This window comes from Alternaria ethzedia (genome assembly GCF_023757985.1).
Source record: "Alternaria ethzedia strain BMP 0044 chromosome Unknown scaffold_27, whole genome shotgun sequence".
Classification (NCBI taxonomy): Eukaryota; Fungi; Ascomycota; class Dothideomycetes; order Pleosporales; family Pleosporaceae; genus Alternaria; species Alternaria ethzedia.
In genome coordinates, this window is record NW_026056220.1 from 371228 (window position 1) to 385571 (window position 14344).

Below are 14344 nucleotides of genomic sequence, written 5' to 3' on the forward strand. Positions count from 1 at the left end.
AACGCCCTCGTCGCCTCCCGCTGCTGACAGACTCGAGTCACATGTCGCCTCACAGGGACTTCTTTGCCCATGCGACTGACTGGAAGGCCTCTGCGGCGACATGCGCCAATGCCCGGAGGAGCACCCTTTCAGCTACTATGCATCCTCCTGCTATGTATAGGTTGCTGGACGACTCCCGGCTGTGGCATGACCGATGAAGCCATAGCAGAACTAAGGTAGGTAATCTTATTGAATCATCAATGTCACATGTGTACTAATTCCGCAGACAAGAGACACGCGACATCTTCTACCATGGTTTCGATAACTACATGGAACATGCCTTCCCAGAAGACGAATTACGACCACTCACTTGCGCACCCCTTACTCGCGATCGCCATAACCCCGCCCATATCGAAGTCAACGACGTGCTCGGAAACTACTCGTTGACACTGATAGACAGCTTGTCGACGCTCGCTATCCTCGCTTCCACGCCCGAGAACGATGCCGCCGGATCCAACAGACCGTTAGAGGACTTTCAAGAGGGTGTTAAGTTATTGGTAGAGAACTATGGAGATGGTTCATCAGGCCCTCGTGGTCGTGGTGCAAGGGCGAGAGGCTTCGACTTGGACAGCAAGGTGCAGGTCTTTGAGACGGTCATCCGCGGTGTTGGTGGACTGCTCAGTGCACACCAGTTTGCAGTTGGAGATCTGCCCATCCGAGGTTACGATGCAAGGACAGAGAAGAAAGGAGGGCGTGAAGGAATATTTTGGCCCAATGGGTTCGCCTACGATGGACAACTTCTACGGCTCGCTGTAGACCTCACGGATCGACTGCTGCCAGCCTTCAACACGCCAACTGGCCTGCCGTACCCTCGAGTCAACCTTCGATACGGAGTACCCTTCTATGCGAAATCGCCAAATAACATGGATGCCGAGCATGGCCAATGCGGCAGGGACCCAAGCGATAAAGGGACCGAAGTTACTGAGACGTGCAGCGCTGGCGCCGGGAGTCTGGTCCTCGAGTTTTCTGTTCTCAGCCGACTCACTGGCGATCCAAAGTACGAAAGGCTGGCCAAAGACGCCTTCTGGGCTGTGTGGCACCGCAGAAGTAGCATTGGGCTTATTGGTGCTGGCATCGACGCTGAGACAGGACAATGGGTGAACTCCTACACGGGCATTGGAGCAGGCATTGACAGCTTCTTTGAGTATGCCCTCAAGTCGCATATTCTTCTTTCCGGACTACCTTTCGACAAAGCACGCGAGACTACTGATTCTCCGGAGGCATTTCTAGCTACTTGGCTCGACGCTCACGATGGCATTCGGAGACAGATCTACCGAGGTGCGCAACATCAACATCCTCACTATGCCCAAGTCGATCTATACACTGGTGCTATCAGGGCATTTTGGGTCGATAGTCTGAGCGCATTCTATCAAGGGCTCTTGACTATGGCTGGCAAGCTCGATGAGGCTATCGAGACGCATTTGCTCTACACGGCTCTTTGGACTCGCTATTCTGCAATGCCTGAGAGATGGTCGACGGCAACTGGCAGCATCGAGCATGGCCTTCGTTGGTGGGGCGGTCGCCCAGAGTGGATTGAATCGACCTGGTACCTCTATCAGGCTACGAAAGACCCTTGGTATCTCCATGTAGGAGAAATGGCGTTGCGCGACATCAAAAGACGTTGCTGGACTAAGTGCGGCTGGGCCGGTCTGCAGGATGTACGTACTGGAGAACTGAACGATCGCATGGAGAGCTTCTTCCTTGGTGAAACTGCGAAATACCTTTTCCTGCTTTTCGACCCGTCGCATCCGCTCAATACCTGGGACGCGCCGTTTGTGTTCACGACCGAAGGGCACCCGTTGATCATTCCGAAGAGACTCCGTCCCACTCAGAAGACGCGGCCAGATCCTGATCCAATCCTAGAGGTACCTCAGACATGCCCTCTTCCACCAGCTCTCTTGCCTTTCAGTATCTCTCCGACAGCCGCTCGGACCGACGTTTGGCATGCTGCAAGCCTTGCCAGACTACATCTTATGCCAACCATCGAGACGCTTGAGTCACCACTCGTCGAGTTCAATGCCGACCATCCCAGCATTTCTTTATCAGACATACGTTCGCCTTCCAACTACACTTACTATCCATGGACTTTGCCACCCGAGCTCATCCCGCATAACGCTACAAGTTCAGTGCTGGCTGTCAGGACTACCTTTGACCTTTCGTTCCCCAACATGCCAAGCACATCGCTGACAGGTGCGCTCCAAAGAGTGCAGGAAGGCATCTTGGTCAACTCCATGAGTGGGCTGAGACTTGGCATGGTTCGTGAGCAAGACAAGCCACGTACGATACGACAGCAGCTGGACCTGGATGAGCAATTCCGCATCTATGCCATTTCCAACATAGCTCTAGGCCGTGATGAGAAGGTTTTCATGTCTCGTTCGACCATAGAGAACTTCAATCCGCTTGACCCGTTCTTCACAAGAACACGAGATTCGCATGCGTTAGACCTGGTCATCGATGTACCGCCACAGCCTGCACCTGCATCCTCCAAAACGCTGGCAGACCTCCTCAGCGATGCGCTCGGCGAAACAAGCAACCTATCCGACATGGACATCGCCGACGTGATCGATCTAGAAGTAGACCCCGAAGCACTCGATAGCCAGCCGTCATACCTCGCCACCTTCCTCTCGTCGCTTCAAGCCTTGCTTTCTGCTCCACTACCCACATCCACATCCGCAGCATCTCAATCCCAAGATCCCTCTGAGCAAACCTTGAAACGCCACTTCTTCCCTGCCGCGCTTCCCACCGGCCCCGGCGCAGCACCCATGCCCGACACCAAAGACCCAGAAATGACATACAGCCCAGACAACCCACTCACCTGGTCAAATATCTACGTCCACCCCACAACACTCTGCACAGACCGTCTTCCGCTCGAGGTCGCAAAAAGCCATCAAATCATCGCAATCCCCAGAGGCGATTGCTCCTTTTCGACGAAGCTGCACAACATCCCCGCTTACCCACCCGACGCCTCTTCCCTCCAACTCGTCATCATTGTCAGTTTTCCTGAGCACGAACCCAATGAGGATAAATACAACACCGAGTCTGATTCCGCGGCGCAACAACCCCCTGTGCAGCCGCTGCTAGATGATGTACAGTATACGCCAACCGGCATGCTACGACCCAATCCCATTCCCATGATCATGGTGGGAGGAGGGGAGGAGACAATGGCATTGTTGAGGAGGGCAACGGGAGTAGGTGTGAGGCGCAGGTATTACTTTAGGAGTCAAGGGGTTAAGATTGGGAATTTGATCGTGCTTTGAGGGGGTGAAGACGGGTGAAGTACTGGGGACTTTGTAGATAGAGCGCAGAAATCGATTGTGTATAATTGCGCCTTGCCATCCGGGTCTTTTCTGCGGATGCTTGGCATGCTTGTGATCCTGCATGGCTTAGCGCTTACGGAAGGAGCTGACCAGAACGAAGGTTCGCTTGCAGCGTGGTCTTCATACATCTTACTCCAGACTTACACGTTGTCTATACGGGCACTCTACGCGGATGTCACTAGATTGTTACTAGAAAAGAAGTGGTCCATCAGCCGTCTCTGTTATGCAGTAAGAACAGGCCACCAGCCAAACAACCACAACCTACTTTCCTAGAGCCTTGATTTCCACAAGCCGATGCCATGGCTTCCGACCTCGAGCGATGTCCTCGGTGTGCCAGAGCATGGAAACATCGGCAACAAGAGCACGGACAGATCACAGATTCTTCGTCTCTGGGGCAAAAGCCAAGAAGAAACCATCGCTGGATTTATCGCACCGAAAGGCTATGATGTGCTTGAACACATGTCTGACCCAGAGATGTCACGTAACATTTCGAGCTCTTACAAATCAACACATTTGTCCCGGAAGAAAGATGTTAATGTTATACAAATGCTCGTACGGAGGTCCAAGAGCAATACGCGGTCTTCAGCACGGATCGAGGGAGGATAGGCAAATGTGTTGATGATGTAAGGCAAGGGGATGAGATATGGACTTTTGAGGGATCAGTAATCGCATCTGTACTAAGACTGTTGGCTGAATCTGGAGTCTAGGAGGATGCTGTGAGGGATAGGTATATATTGGTTGGTGCGTATAAAGTTTTTGGTGGGGTCGAGAATACATGGGATCTACCGGAGCGGGCGAAGAGGATGATTGAGAGTGTTAAAGAGATGGTATCGTTCGCACAGCACACAACTGAAGCGACATGCGAAGAGACTCATCAGGCTCGAGCTTAAGAGACGGAAGGGCGGACGACTCGTGGCGGTTTTGCCGATCACTGAAGACACGCGCACATGTCGCGTGGGGTGCGCATGCACCGTCGAGGCAGACAGCGTTGAGAGGTCCTGAGATAAGGATGGCGCAACTCTCTATGCTACATCTCTGGCGCAGAAGTAGGGCCTCTCTTGAGTTTCGCCTCATTCGTCGTAGTTGAGATATTGAATCGAGGGAGAGTCATTCTTATCGTGGAGATAAGGGGCCCTACACTAAAATAGCTCCCTTGGCATGCTTCATCTCGTGCTTACTTCCTCCAACCACAACTCCTCAGCTGCATTTCGCCATCTCGAGAAGGCTCCCGCAATTCCCTGCGTCTCCGTCGCAGCCACATGCGCCGTTATGTTGCACGCTCGATCGCCTCTGGGCAGCGATCGTAATTCCACGGAGCGGGCCTCGAAAGCCACAACACGGACCCGCTACAGCGAAAGAGGCAGGCGACCAATGCGCCCAGCCTGACTATCTTTTCCGCTACAGCTGCGGCTACACCGAAGTGTCTAATTAGTCCTTTCATCATGCGCCTATCCGGAGTCAGAGGACCTCTCTGCGAGACAAGTCTGCTGCCGGTACATTCTCGTGTTCGTTGGCAGTCTGCAATAGCCGCTTCCTACGGGTTCCTGCAGGCAAAACAAAAGTAGCGACGCGTATTCCCTTCCTCCTCACGGGCAAGGCGACGGCACGCTACTTCAGGGGCTCCGCCGCCGTTGTCGTCCGATACCGCAAAGGTACTTTTGCCTTCTCCATGTGAACGCATGAAACATTTGTGATCTCCCGGCCCATGGCTCTATTCGGAAGGTCAGGATCGTCGCCTCGGGCACACAATGCACGATATAATGCCCAGACCAATATAACAGGGCCTCGGAAGCTTGCCTGCCTATTTCACAGTGTCGCCAAGCCTCCGCTCTGCTGTCTCCTACCATCGCGCCGGTCGACTACGCGTGCAGCCAGTCCGAGAAAGGCAGCCGGTGATCGTTCCCTTGTCGCGTGGACGGCCTACTAATCGTACGCGCCTGGTGTTGCATCAACCATTCGCTCCGTGTACTCGAAAGGGTCAAGACCGAGTGTGGAGAGTCGTTCGGGGGGTAAATGTGGCGAGGCAGCTGTTCATGTATAAGAGGAGTGGTATACTGTTTCAAAGCATTACTTTTGAGCACATCACCTGTCCCTAGTCTCTCATTTCTACTTCACTCGTTCCCACGATGCGTTCCGTACTTCTCGCGTCGCTGGCATCGCTGTCTGCCATCAGCGTCTATGGCCACCCCCACGCTTCATGGCAAGGTCGCAGCACACTTACCCGCCGCGCTGTCGACTTGGACTCGTACCGCATGAAGCATGCTGCTGCCTACAAGAACGTTGCCGAAGTTGTGGCTGATCCTAACATCAACACACTTGCGAAGCGTGCTAGTGCGGAGGACGTTGCTACCGACCTCGTCAAGGCTACGATCCCGGATGCTACCTTCCGTCTTGTCAAGGACTCGTACGTTGGCGACAACGGAGTAGCCCACTTCTACTTCAAGCAAACCGCCAACGGTCTTGACATCGATACCGCCGACTTCAACGTCAACGTAAGTCAAGAACCTCTAAAAAAACGTATACTCTACATGTTGGATATCATGCTAATACCCCGCAGGTCGGTCGTGATGGCAATGTTTTCTCTTTCGGAAACTCGTTCTACAAGGGTGCTATCCCAGCGCCGCCAAGTCTGAGCAAACGTGACAACGCCGCGCCTGCCAACGCTCTCAAGTCGGCTATCAACGTTCTTGGACTTCCCGTTTCTGCTGAAGAAGCTATCGCGGAGGCGAAGGAGGCTACTGAGACCTACGCGATCAAGAAGACTACCGGATGTGTCAGCGAGCCCGAAGCGCGCCTGGTCTACCTCGTAGATGAGGAGGGCAAGCTCGCTCTTACCTGGAGGATTGAGACTGATGTCATGAGCAACTGGCTTTTGTCATACGTCGACGCGGAAGATGGCGAGAAGGTCCACGCCGTTGTTGACTACTCCGCTGATGCTGAGTACAAGGTTTAGTAAGTAGCCACGACTACTAGATATGTTCATCACTAACAAGACTCAGCCCCTGGGGTATCAACGACCCATTTGAGGGTGACCGCAAGCTTGTCGAGGATGACTTCTCTCCCGCTGCTAGTGAATTCGGTTACCACAACGATGGCAAGCAGACATTCAAGACGACCCGTGGAAACAACGGTATCGCTCACACCAACTGGGAGAACGTCAACAGCGGTTTCCTCAACCTTCCCCGTCCCCAGAGTGAGGATCTAGTGTTCGACTACCCGTTCTCTCTCAACGACACCGACTGGATGGGATATGCCAACGCGTCCATTACCCAGCTCTTCTACACCGCCAACAAGTACCACGATGTCCTGCACACCCTAGGTTTCAACGAAAAGGCCGGAAACTTCGAGATCAACAACAACGGTGCAGGTGGTGCCGGTCAGGATTTCGTCTACCTGAACGCTCAAGATGGTTCTGGCAAGAACAACGCCAACTTCGCCACACCTCCTGACGGCCAACCCGCACGCATGCGCATGTACATCTGGAACACGACAACCCCCTACCGCGACAGCAGCTTCGACGCCGGAGTTGTCATCCACGAGTATACCCACGGCCTCTCCAACCGTCTCACAGGTGGTCCCCTGAACGCCGGATGCCTTTCTCTGCTCGAATCCGGCGGCATGGGCGAAGGCTGGAGCGACTTCTACGCGACCGCCATTCGTCTCAAGGCCGGCGACACCCGCAAGACAGAATACCCCATGGGCGACTGGATCAGCGGACGTCCTCTCGGAATCAGGAACTACCTCTACTCGACCGACCTCAACAAGAACCCCCAGGTCTACTCCGACGCCGATCTCTACGAGAAGGTCCACCCCATCGGCAACATCTGGGCATCTATGCTCTATGAGATCCTCTGGAACCTCATCGACAAGTACGGCAAGAACGACGACTGGCTTCCCAAGCTCGACAGCAAGGGCATCCCGTCTGACGGAAAGTACCTCGCTATGAAGATCGTCATGGACGGTATGGCCCTGCAGCCTTGCAACCCCACCTTTGTCTCTGCTCGCGATGCAATCGTTGATGCTGACAAGGCGCTCACGGGTGGTGAGAACGTGTGCGAGATCTGGAGCGGATTCGCGAAGCGTGGTCTTGGTGAGGGTGCAGTTTACGCTCCTACTGGCCGCACGAACAGTTTCGATATCCCCGAGGGTGTTTGCGGTGGTGGTAACTCGACAATGGCGACGAAGATGAAGATGCATAAGAGGAGGGTTCAGCCTGTTGAGCTGAAGTACTAGACGCATGGGGTCTGAGCATGGAGTGGAGTTTTGCATATGGCGATGTTGTTGTTGACGAGTGTATGATGATACCTGCATTGGGCGGCGTTTTAGAGAGGCATAAACTGCTTCCTGTTCCTTTAATGAGTAATCTTATTCTTCCATCATCTTACTTCTCTCTTGCTGTGACCCTTTCCTTGTTCCAAAAGTCGTCCGCCGCCTGTGCTACATAGATCATGCATAGCAGCAGCACAACTGATACTCAGTTCAAACCGTATCTCGGTGTATATCCCACACCACAACCCAGCAGCTCATCACGATCCATGTCGCAATGCACATCCCCACACATCCATAAACATCCCATTACCCTCGACCCTCGCCCCTCATGCTCTCCATTCAGCCCCAAACACCATCCTGCACCCTGCAACCCGCATCCTTCCACCTCCTCGGTAACCGAGAACCCCGGACCCAGCTATTTCAAGTAACCCATACACACCTTGTCATACGCGCGGTAAAGCCATGTGCCCATCCCCCATGCCAGCGCATCGTACCACAAAAGTAGAAAGGTGCTACTATATGCTACGCGAACGTGGGGGCTGTGTTCGGGAATAAAGCGTTAATTTAATGACCATGAATGGACATGGATGGACGTCTAGAAAAACTTTTAATCGCCGAAACCACAGGGATGGGAATGGGGAGTTTCATATGTCGGGTCTGGATATGCAGGACTTCTGAAAACGGTTCCGGGTTAGCCATGGTATATGGTCTTAGCGCGACCAGAGTGCTGCATGGCTGAAGGAGTAAGTATGCTTGTGACGCTTGAGATGTTGCACAGGAATATCCGCTGAGCAGGTATGACGGGCCTTCAATCTGTGCAATCCCGATGGGCATATGTGATGAAGTGGAATGTGGAACTTAATGTATATGTTGAATTCGCTGTAAAAATGCAAACAAGGCAATGAGGTAGAGCGGTGATGTCGTGCCCAAATGAGTATGATCGCATACTTCCCATCTAAGTAACATGCTTGTGAACTCATTTGACTGCCTTAGACGTGGCGTCATGCTCACTAGCATCATCATCCAAATCGTCGTCCCATTCATCCCTCCTTACACCACTTTGTTCGGCCACTGAAGTAGCGGCACCAGGAGGTGGCGCATCGTCGTCGCTCTCATCCTCGAAGGCAGCTGGATCGGCCAGTGGCTGACTTTCTGGGTCCACATTCCTTCCCTCCGGACTGCTTCTCTTCGGCGCACCCTCCACGCCTTCATCCGCAGAAACGGAAATGCCCCTCCGACCCCATTTGTTCTTCGGTTGTGTGGTATCGTTGCGCTGACCAGCGGTCTCCTCGTCGTAATCGAAGTCCATGCTCTTCCTGCCCACGAACCGGCCAACGATCCATCCGCGACCCAGATCCTCTGAGTCTACTACGCCGCCGTGTCGGAGCTTCACGCGCTGGCGCGTGTAGTATACCCATGCGAAGTCGATCATGAGTGCCGTCTGGATGGAGCCCCATACCCACGATGTAGGATCGAGATAGTCGTCTTCCTTGACGCCGCGCATGATCCAGTTGAGAACATACAGGGCGCGGTATGTACCCAGTGTGACTAGGTAGTAGGAGTCGATGACGGTGGGTACGGTAGTTTGACGGAGGAGGAGCAGTTGTGGGATGACGCAGACGGATTCGAGGATTTCGGAAAAGACCCAGAGAATCTATTATGTCAGCATCCAATCGTGCTCGGTAAGTTGTGTAGAGGCCTTACCTTCATAAAGGTGCTGTGCCCGAGAACGTGATCCCTAAACATAAGGTACCAGAATGGGGTGATGAGGATGCTGCCTAACAGACAGTACATGCCAAACTTCCATGCCTTCTCTCGCTCCCGTGTGCGCGCGTATACACTTGTCATCAGGAAGATGATGTATAGCGATGATAGCGTGTAGAATATCTGACCGGTTAGCCGCGTACGCGTAGACGTATGCCGGGCCTCCGTACCTTCAGCGAGAAGTTCCACGTATGCCACCCATCCTTGGTGATGGAAGAGCTGAAGATATCGAGATATCGCGTGCCGAAGACGAGCGCGTAGAGGACCTGGGTGATGAGGGATACACCTGCATACGTCAGCCCGTGTTGCAAGCTTCAAGTGGTGATAAAGCCAACTCACCCTCAGCGCTGCTGTTGGAGTGTATCGCCCATATCAGTATCAGCTTCGATGACGTATGCGAGACGTCGCCGAGGATGTGGAAGAGGTTAAACCCCGTCATCTTGGGGATAAATAATGCTATGCGACGGCTACACAGCACTAGGCCAGCCGCCTGTCGCCTACGTGTTGGGGCTCAGAGCGCGCTTCCGGCACTCGGTGCCAATAAGAGGGTCGGGGATAAACAGGTGCCGGCGCGAGGATGTGCAGCACCACTTCCGGTAGGATTTGGGGTCGAGGATAGGAAAGGACGGGGAGGCGATGGGCGGGCTGGTTGGTGATGCGTAATGTCTTCCCCGGGTTTGACGCAAGCTACCACGCTACATGTAACGTGCTTGGCAATTCCCAAGGGTCCACACTAGCGCGTCACATGCGGCCTAGTCGCTCGAGCTAGCCTGGAGAATCGGAACGCGAGGCTGCAAACTCCACATCTGCTTCTTAGATGTGTGGTCTAGCTTCGAGGATTTGCAGGAGATTAAAGATTGTTGGCGAGCTTAGACGATGTTGAGAATTGCGTTTGCATGCATGCGTCTTTCTCGATAGGCGGTCGGACTGTGCACCGATCCGGCATAGGCTACCGACTGCTTGGTCGGAACGCTCATCGTGACCTTGTAGCTCAGAAGTTTTGATCTACTGAAACCCATTCTCAGCAAGCGTAACTTTTAGGTCGATCCGTATATCACTCGAGGGGCAGCATTTGCGAGGCCGGGTGCCAGTGATCCGCACTACCTAGGTAGAAGACCCCGAGAGGCTCGTTTCGCTTTTGAACCACAGCCCGCGTGCTTGTGCAAGTCAAATTATGTCACAAAAGGAGTGCTGCATATCGCATAAAGAATTGAGGTCAAAAACTGGACCACATTCCAAATGTATGGCACGATAATAGTCGGGCGGTGTGAGGCGCAGCGAGCGAGCCAAGCAGACATCGTGGCTCAACTTACGCCCGATACTATTCCGAGATGCGAAGCCCACACAGCCTTGCAAACGAGCGTCTATATCGTCCGGAAGTCCGTCGCAGTATTTCAGTAAGTCGGATAGTGAATTACAGCGCCGCATAGGTGCCACTCGCAGCCTCATATCGGTGTTTCTTGCGGCGAAGATCATGGACGCCTGGGTCAGGACTCCAAGGCATCCAACGTGGCGCGCGGGACGGATGGCAGCATCCTTAGGCCAGGTACGCAATCCTTCGCTGTACCTACGTATACTTCGAGAAGGTCATATGTGTTCCGCATCCGTAACGGTGAAGACGTTGCCGACTCTAGGCGGACATGCAGTGGTTGCGATGTGAGTGGCCAACTTCGTCACTTCGCAATATCTCAGGCAAAAGTGCGGATCCAGCCCCTCAAGCCGCGTGCAACAGTACGGTGTACGGCGTAGTTATTGCAAATACCCGCGATAGAACAGATCCACCAAGTGCCGCAACGTGTATGTTTCCATTTTCACTTCGGAACGGTTGTCAACCGGGAAGGCTGAGTGAATCAAGGCAGATTCTGCGCCCATAAAAAAAGCAAGACAGAAACTGCAAGTCGGAGGACGAACGTAAAACAATGGAGTCGCAGCTATATCAAGAGTCAAAAGGCAGTGTACCAAGATCTGGAGCCGCCGCTTGCTGCGGTCGCAAAGTTCAGTGCGTCACCATAGGCACCACCCACGCTCCACTTCACGGAAAGACCATGAAGGACGCTCTTCAACACAAGAAGTGTCGCAGGTATTCTGCCGATACGAAGCCCCCGACGAAACACGGCAGACAAAGTAACGAGTGAGGATCACCGTTGGAAGACAACAAGGAAGCGGGGTCTTCGGGCACTGGACCGCCGCACAAACGAAGTCTTTTAGCCGTTCAACAACGCACAGCCCAGATTGACTAGTAGCAGATATGTACCATGGCGGTGGGGGGTCACACCCACTGAGCATTGTGCGGAAGGTCGCTGTCGGCGGTATTCCACGGAGCAGACCCGTGGTGTGGGGCGAGAATCGACATGGCAGACGTACACGCTAGCAAGCGACGTGATGTGGATAGCAGTGGTGGCAGTGATCTTCGCTGATATCGTGAGCGAGTGCTGTGTGAGAGGTGCGACGAAGAGGAGGTGAGTTGGAAGGGTGGGAACAAGGACGAAAGGGGCGAATTAGCGGTCATTGCCCAGCCAAAGCGTATATTAGCGGCCAATAGAAATTACCGCAAGCGTGCATTTAAGCGCCGTCGCGTCCTTCGCTTTCAGCTTACGCACCCTATGCGGGGCAATTTACTGGCTTTGAGGCAGCTCGACGGCACAGCTGTCCAGGCGCACCGAATGGGAAGACACGGCTGGCCAAATTTCCTCGTTGCTGCGCGATGGAGTGCACCCCTTGTTGACGGCATCCTATGGCGCCGCCAGCACAGACAGGTTCGTCAATATCACGCTGCATCGAAAAGAGATTAACCCGCTGGGTCGCGATTGTGGGAGGAGTCTCAGACGTCAGGGCCGACGTCAGGGTGGCCGCCTTACTGAAGGTTACATTCGACTTCCACCCTCAAAAAACCACAGGTATGCGCACTAGCCACGGAGCCGTGTAGCGGGCACACCCTGGCCGGCCAGGCGTGTAGCGGAATCCGATAGCAAGGCTGCCGCGACGCCCACACGGTCATGATCACCGTTGTTGCAGGACACCACCTAGAAAACCCAGCGCAGCGTTCCGGGCCAGCAAATGGGCCGGACACAACCGTCGAGCAACGCTGCATGGCTGGCCAATTCGCGGCTCAAGCGCAAGGCATGGCATGCTGGGGTCAGGGCCGCCAAACCACGTAGAGACAAGAGAAGAGCAGGGTGAAAGCTCGGGGCGCTAACGTGCAGGCCTGACCGTCAGTGCGCAGCAGCATCCTTCAAAGCCTACTGGGGGTGGCACGTTAGAGTTGACGCACTAGAAGTGACCTGCACTCGAGGCCGCTATACCGCTACCATCTTGATAAATATGACTGAGGCGTTCCCCTAGCCTAGTCGTCCAGCTCGAGCCTGAATATCATCACCGTGCGCCGCATCCTCTTCTTGCTACCGCCCGTCTCCAGTCTGCTACATTAGCGACCAGCAGTAAGGCGCAGCACATAAGCTTCTTCAAATCCTACCCGCAGCCGCAGTTGTCATGTCTATCATACTTGAAGGTGCTATCCTCCCTCCGCATCATCTCCAAGACAAGTCAGCCTCGTCCTGGCCAAGTCCCTACCACCCTCAGTACTACCCCGCGTTGGCCTCCTCGCCTGGCACTATGTCTCCACAGTCATTCCATTCATACAATCCACGCTTGCCAGAAAGCCCTCTGCCTTCTCAAGAGCTCAACTGTCAGCCGACTACTGGGTGGTATGCCCCCTCAATTTCGGCCCCAGAGTGCCATAGCGAGGTTTGTACTTCACCCTTGTTGCGAGATCGGCTGCTCATATGCCGTCGTCTAGACCACATACGCCTCATATGGCTATATACCTCCACACACGGCGCAGGTCAACTTGTCACCGCCTGCGTCTGCATCCTACTACTCAGCAACAGCTCCAGTGTCGACTACGCATTCAACAACAGCCATCTCTCCAGGTACCGTCTACTCTCGGGAATCCGTGGTACCAGAGTCAACACGGCCATCTGAAGAGCCTCAATCCGACGCAAGGACTGTCTTGCATCAGCCCACTTCTCGTTACAGGAGACAGTCTCACTTCATGGACCGGACTCACAGCGGTTCAGAGTCGTTGCATTCGGCCGCAGTGGACGGCTCCTGGACGATGAACGCACTAGGCATTCATGCGAACCACGAAGCCTACTATCCGGCATTCCCAACCCACAGTCCCCGAGTGAGTGAGCCATCAACAGAGCTATCGTCAAGCCACATGCCCTCGCCACAACCCCGACGCATGTACACACCGATCGCTCCTCTACCCCTGGAGACACCCCGTTCGCACGGAACCAAGCGACAGAGGGAAGACGACGAAGAAGAAGAGCCCAAGCGAAGAAAGCGGTCAGACTCCCAGATATCGTCCCAGTTTGAACTCAGTGAGGAAGACCGTCTACTTCTTCGGCTCAAAGAGGAAGAGCACATGCCTTGGAAGGATATCGCAGCACGTTTTGTCAAAGACTTCGGCAGGCAGTACCAGATACCCGCACTGCAGATGCGTATCAAGCGACTAAAAGAACGGATGCGTCAGTGGACTGAAGTAGACGTCCAAGCACTGCGCAAAGCCCATGACTACTGGGTGCAAAACAAGTTCGACATCATCGCGCAAAAGGTATGCATCACCACCACCGATCCCAGTAACAGCCACTAACTCCTATAGATGCTCGATTACGGCGCAGAAGAAAAATGGACTGCACGCCAATGCTCTCGCAAATGGCAAGAGATCGATCCAACACCCATACCCTACACGCAGTTCGACCACCACGTCCAGCACGTCCAGCAAGGCTTTGCACCCTACGCGATGAGCCCCATCGAGCCCACGCCCATGAACTTCCCTCCCTTCCTGCACCAGCACCATACCACCTAGTCAACCTCGCCAGTGTCAGCCTCGCTTATTACGGCAGGAGGATGCGGGTAAACCACGCCGCATCGCTCTTCCTTTCTGATTCTTC

The 14344-nt window shown here is 54.1% G+C and overlaps 4 protein-coding genes across 4 annotated transcripts; 3 read left to right on the forward strand and 1 right to left on the reverse strand.

Moving 5' to 3' along the window:
• Positions 1-108: 108 nt before the first annotated feature.
• On the forward strand, positions 109-3962 carry J4E87_008600 (uncharacterized protein; the record flags this gene model as incomplete). Its single annotated transcript, XM_049380187.1, has 3 exons — positions 109-215; positions 266-3130; positions 3632-3962. 3 exons carry the CDS (start codon positions 109-111, stop codon positions 3960-3962), a joined length of 3303 nt encoding a protein of 1100 aa, XP_049230184.1.
• A 1520-nt stretch (positions 3963-5482) lies between these two features.
• J4E87_008601 (uncharacterized protein) lies at positions 5483-7589 on the forward strand (the record flags this gene model as incomplete). The annotated part of the gene is made up of 3 exons (XM_049380188.1): positions 5483-5848; positions 5914-6308; positions 6356-7589. The coding sequence occupies 3 exons, from the start codon at positions 5483-5485 to the stop codon at positions 7587-7589; spliced, it is 1995 nt and encodes a 664-aa protein (XP_049230185.1).
• Positions 7590-8601: 1012 nt separating this feature from the next.
• On the reverse strand, positions 8602-9828 carry J4E87_008602 (uncharacterized protein; the record flags this gene model as incomplete). Its single annotated transcript, XM_049380189.1, has 4 exons — positions 8602-9279; positions 9330-9512; positions 9560-9675; positions 9729-9828. The coding sequence occupies 4 exons, from the start codon at positions 9826-9828 to the stop codon at positions 8602-8604; spliced, it is 1077 nt and encodes a 358-aa protein (XP_049230186.1).
• A 3612-nt stretch (positions 9829-13440) lies between these two features.
• J4E87_008603 (uncharacterized protein) lies at positions 13441-14259 on the forward strand (the record flags this gene model as incomplete). Its single annotated transcript, XM_049380190.1, has 2 exons — positions 13441-14004; positions 14053-14259. The coding sequence occupies 2 exons, from the start codon at positions 13441-13443 to the stop codon at positions 14257-14259; spliced, it is 771 nt and encodes a 256-aa protein (XP_049230187.1).
• Positions 14260-14344: the final 85 nt, after the last annotated feature.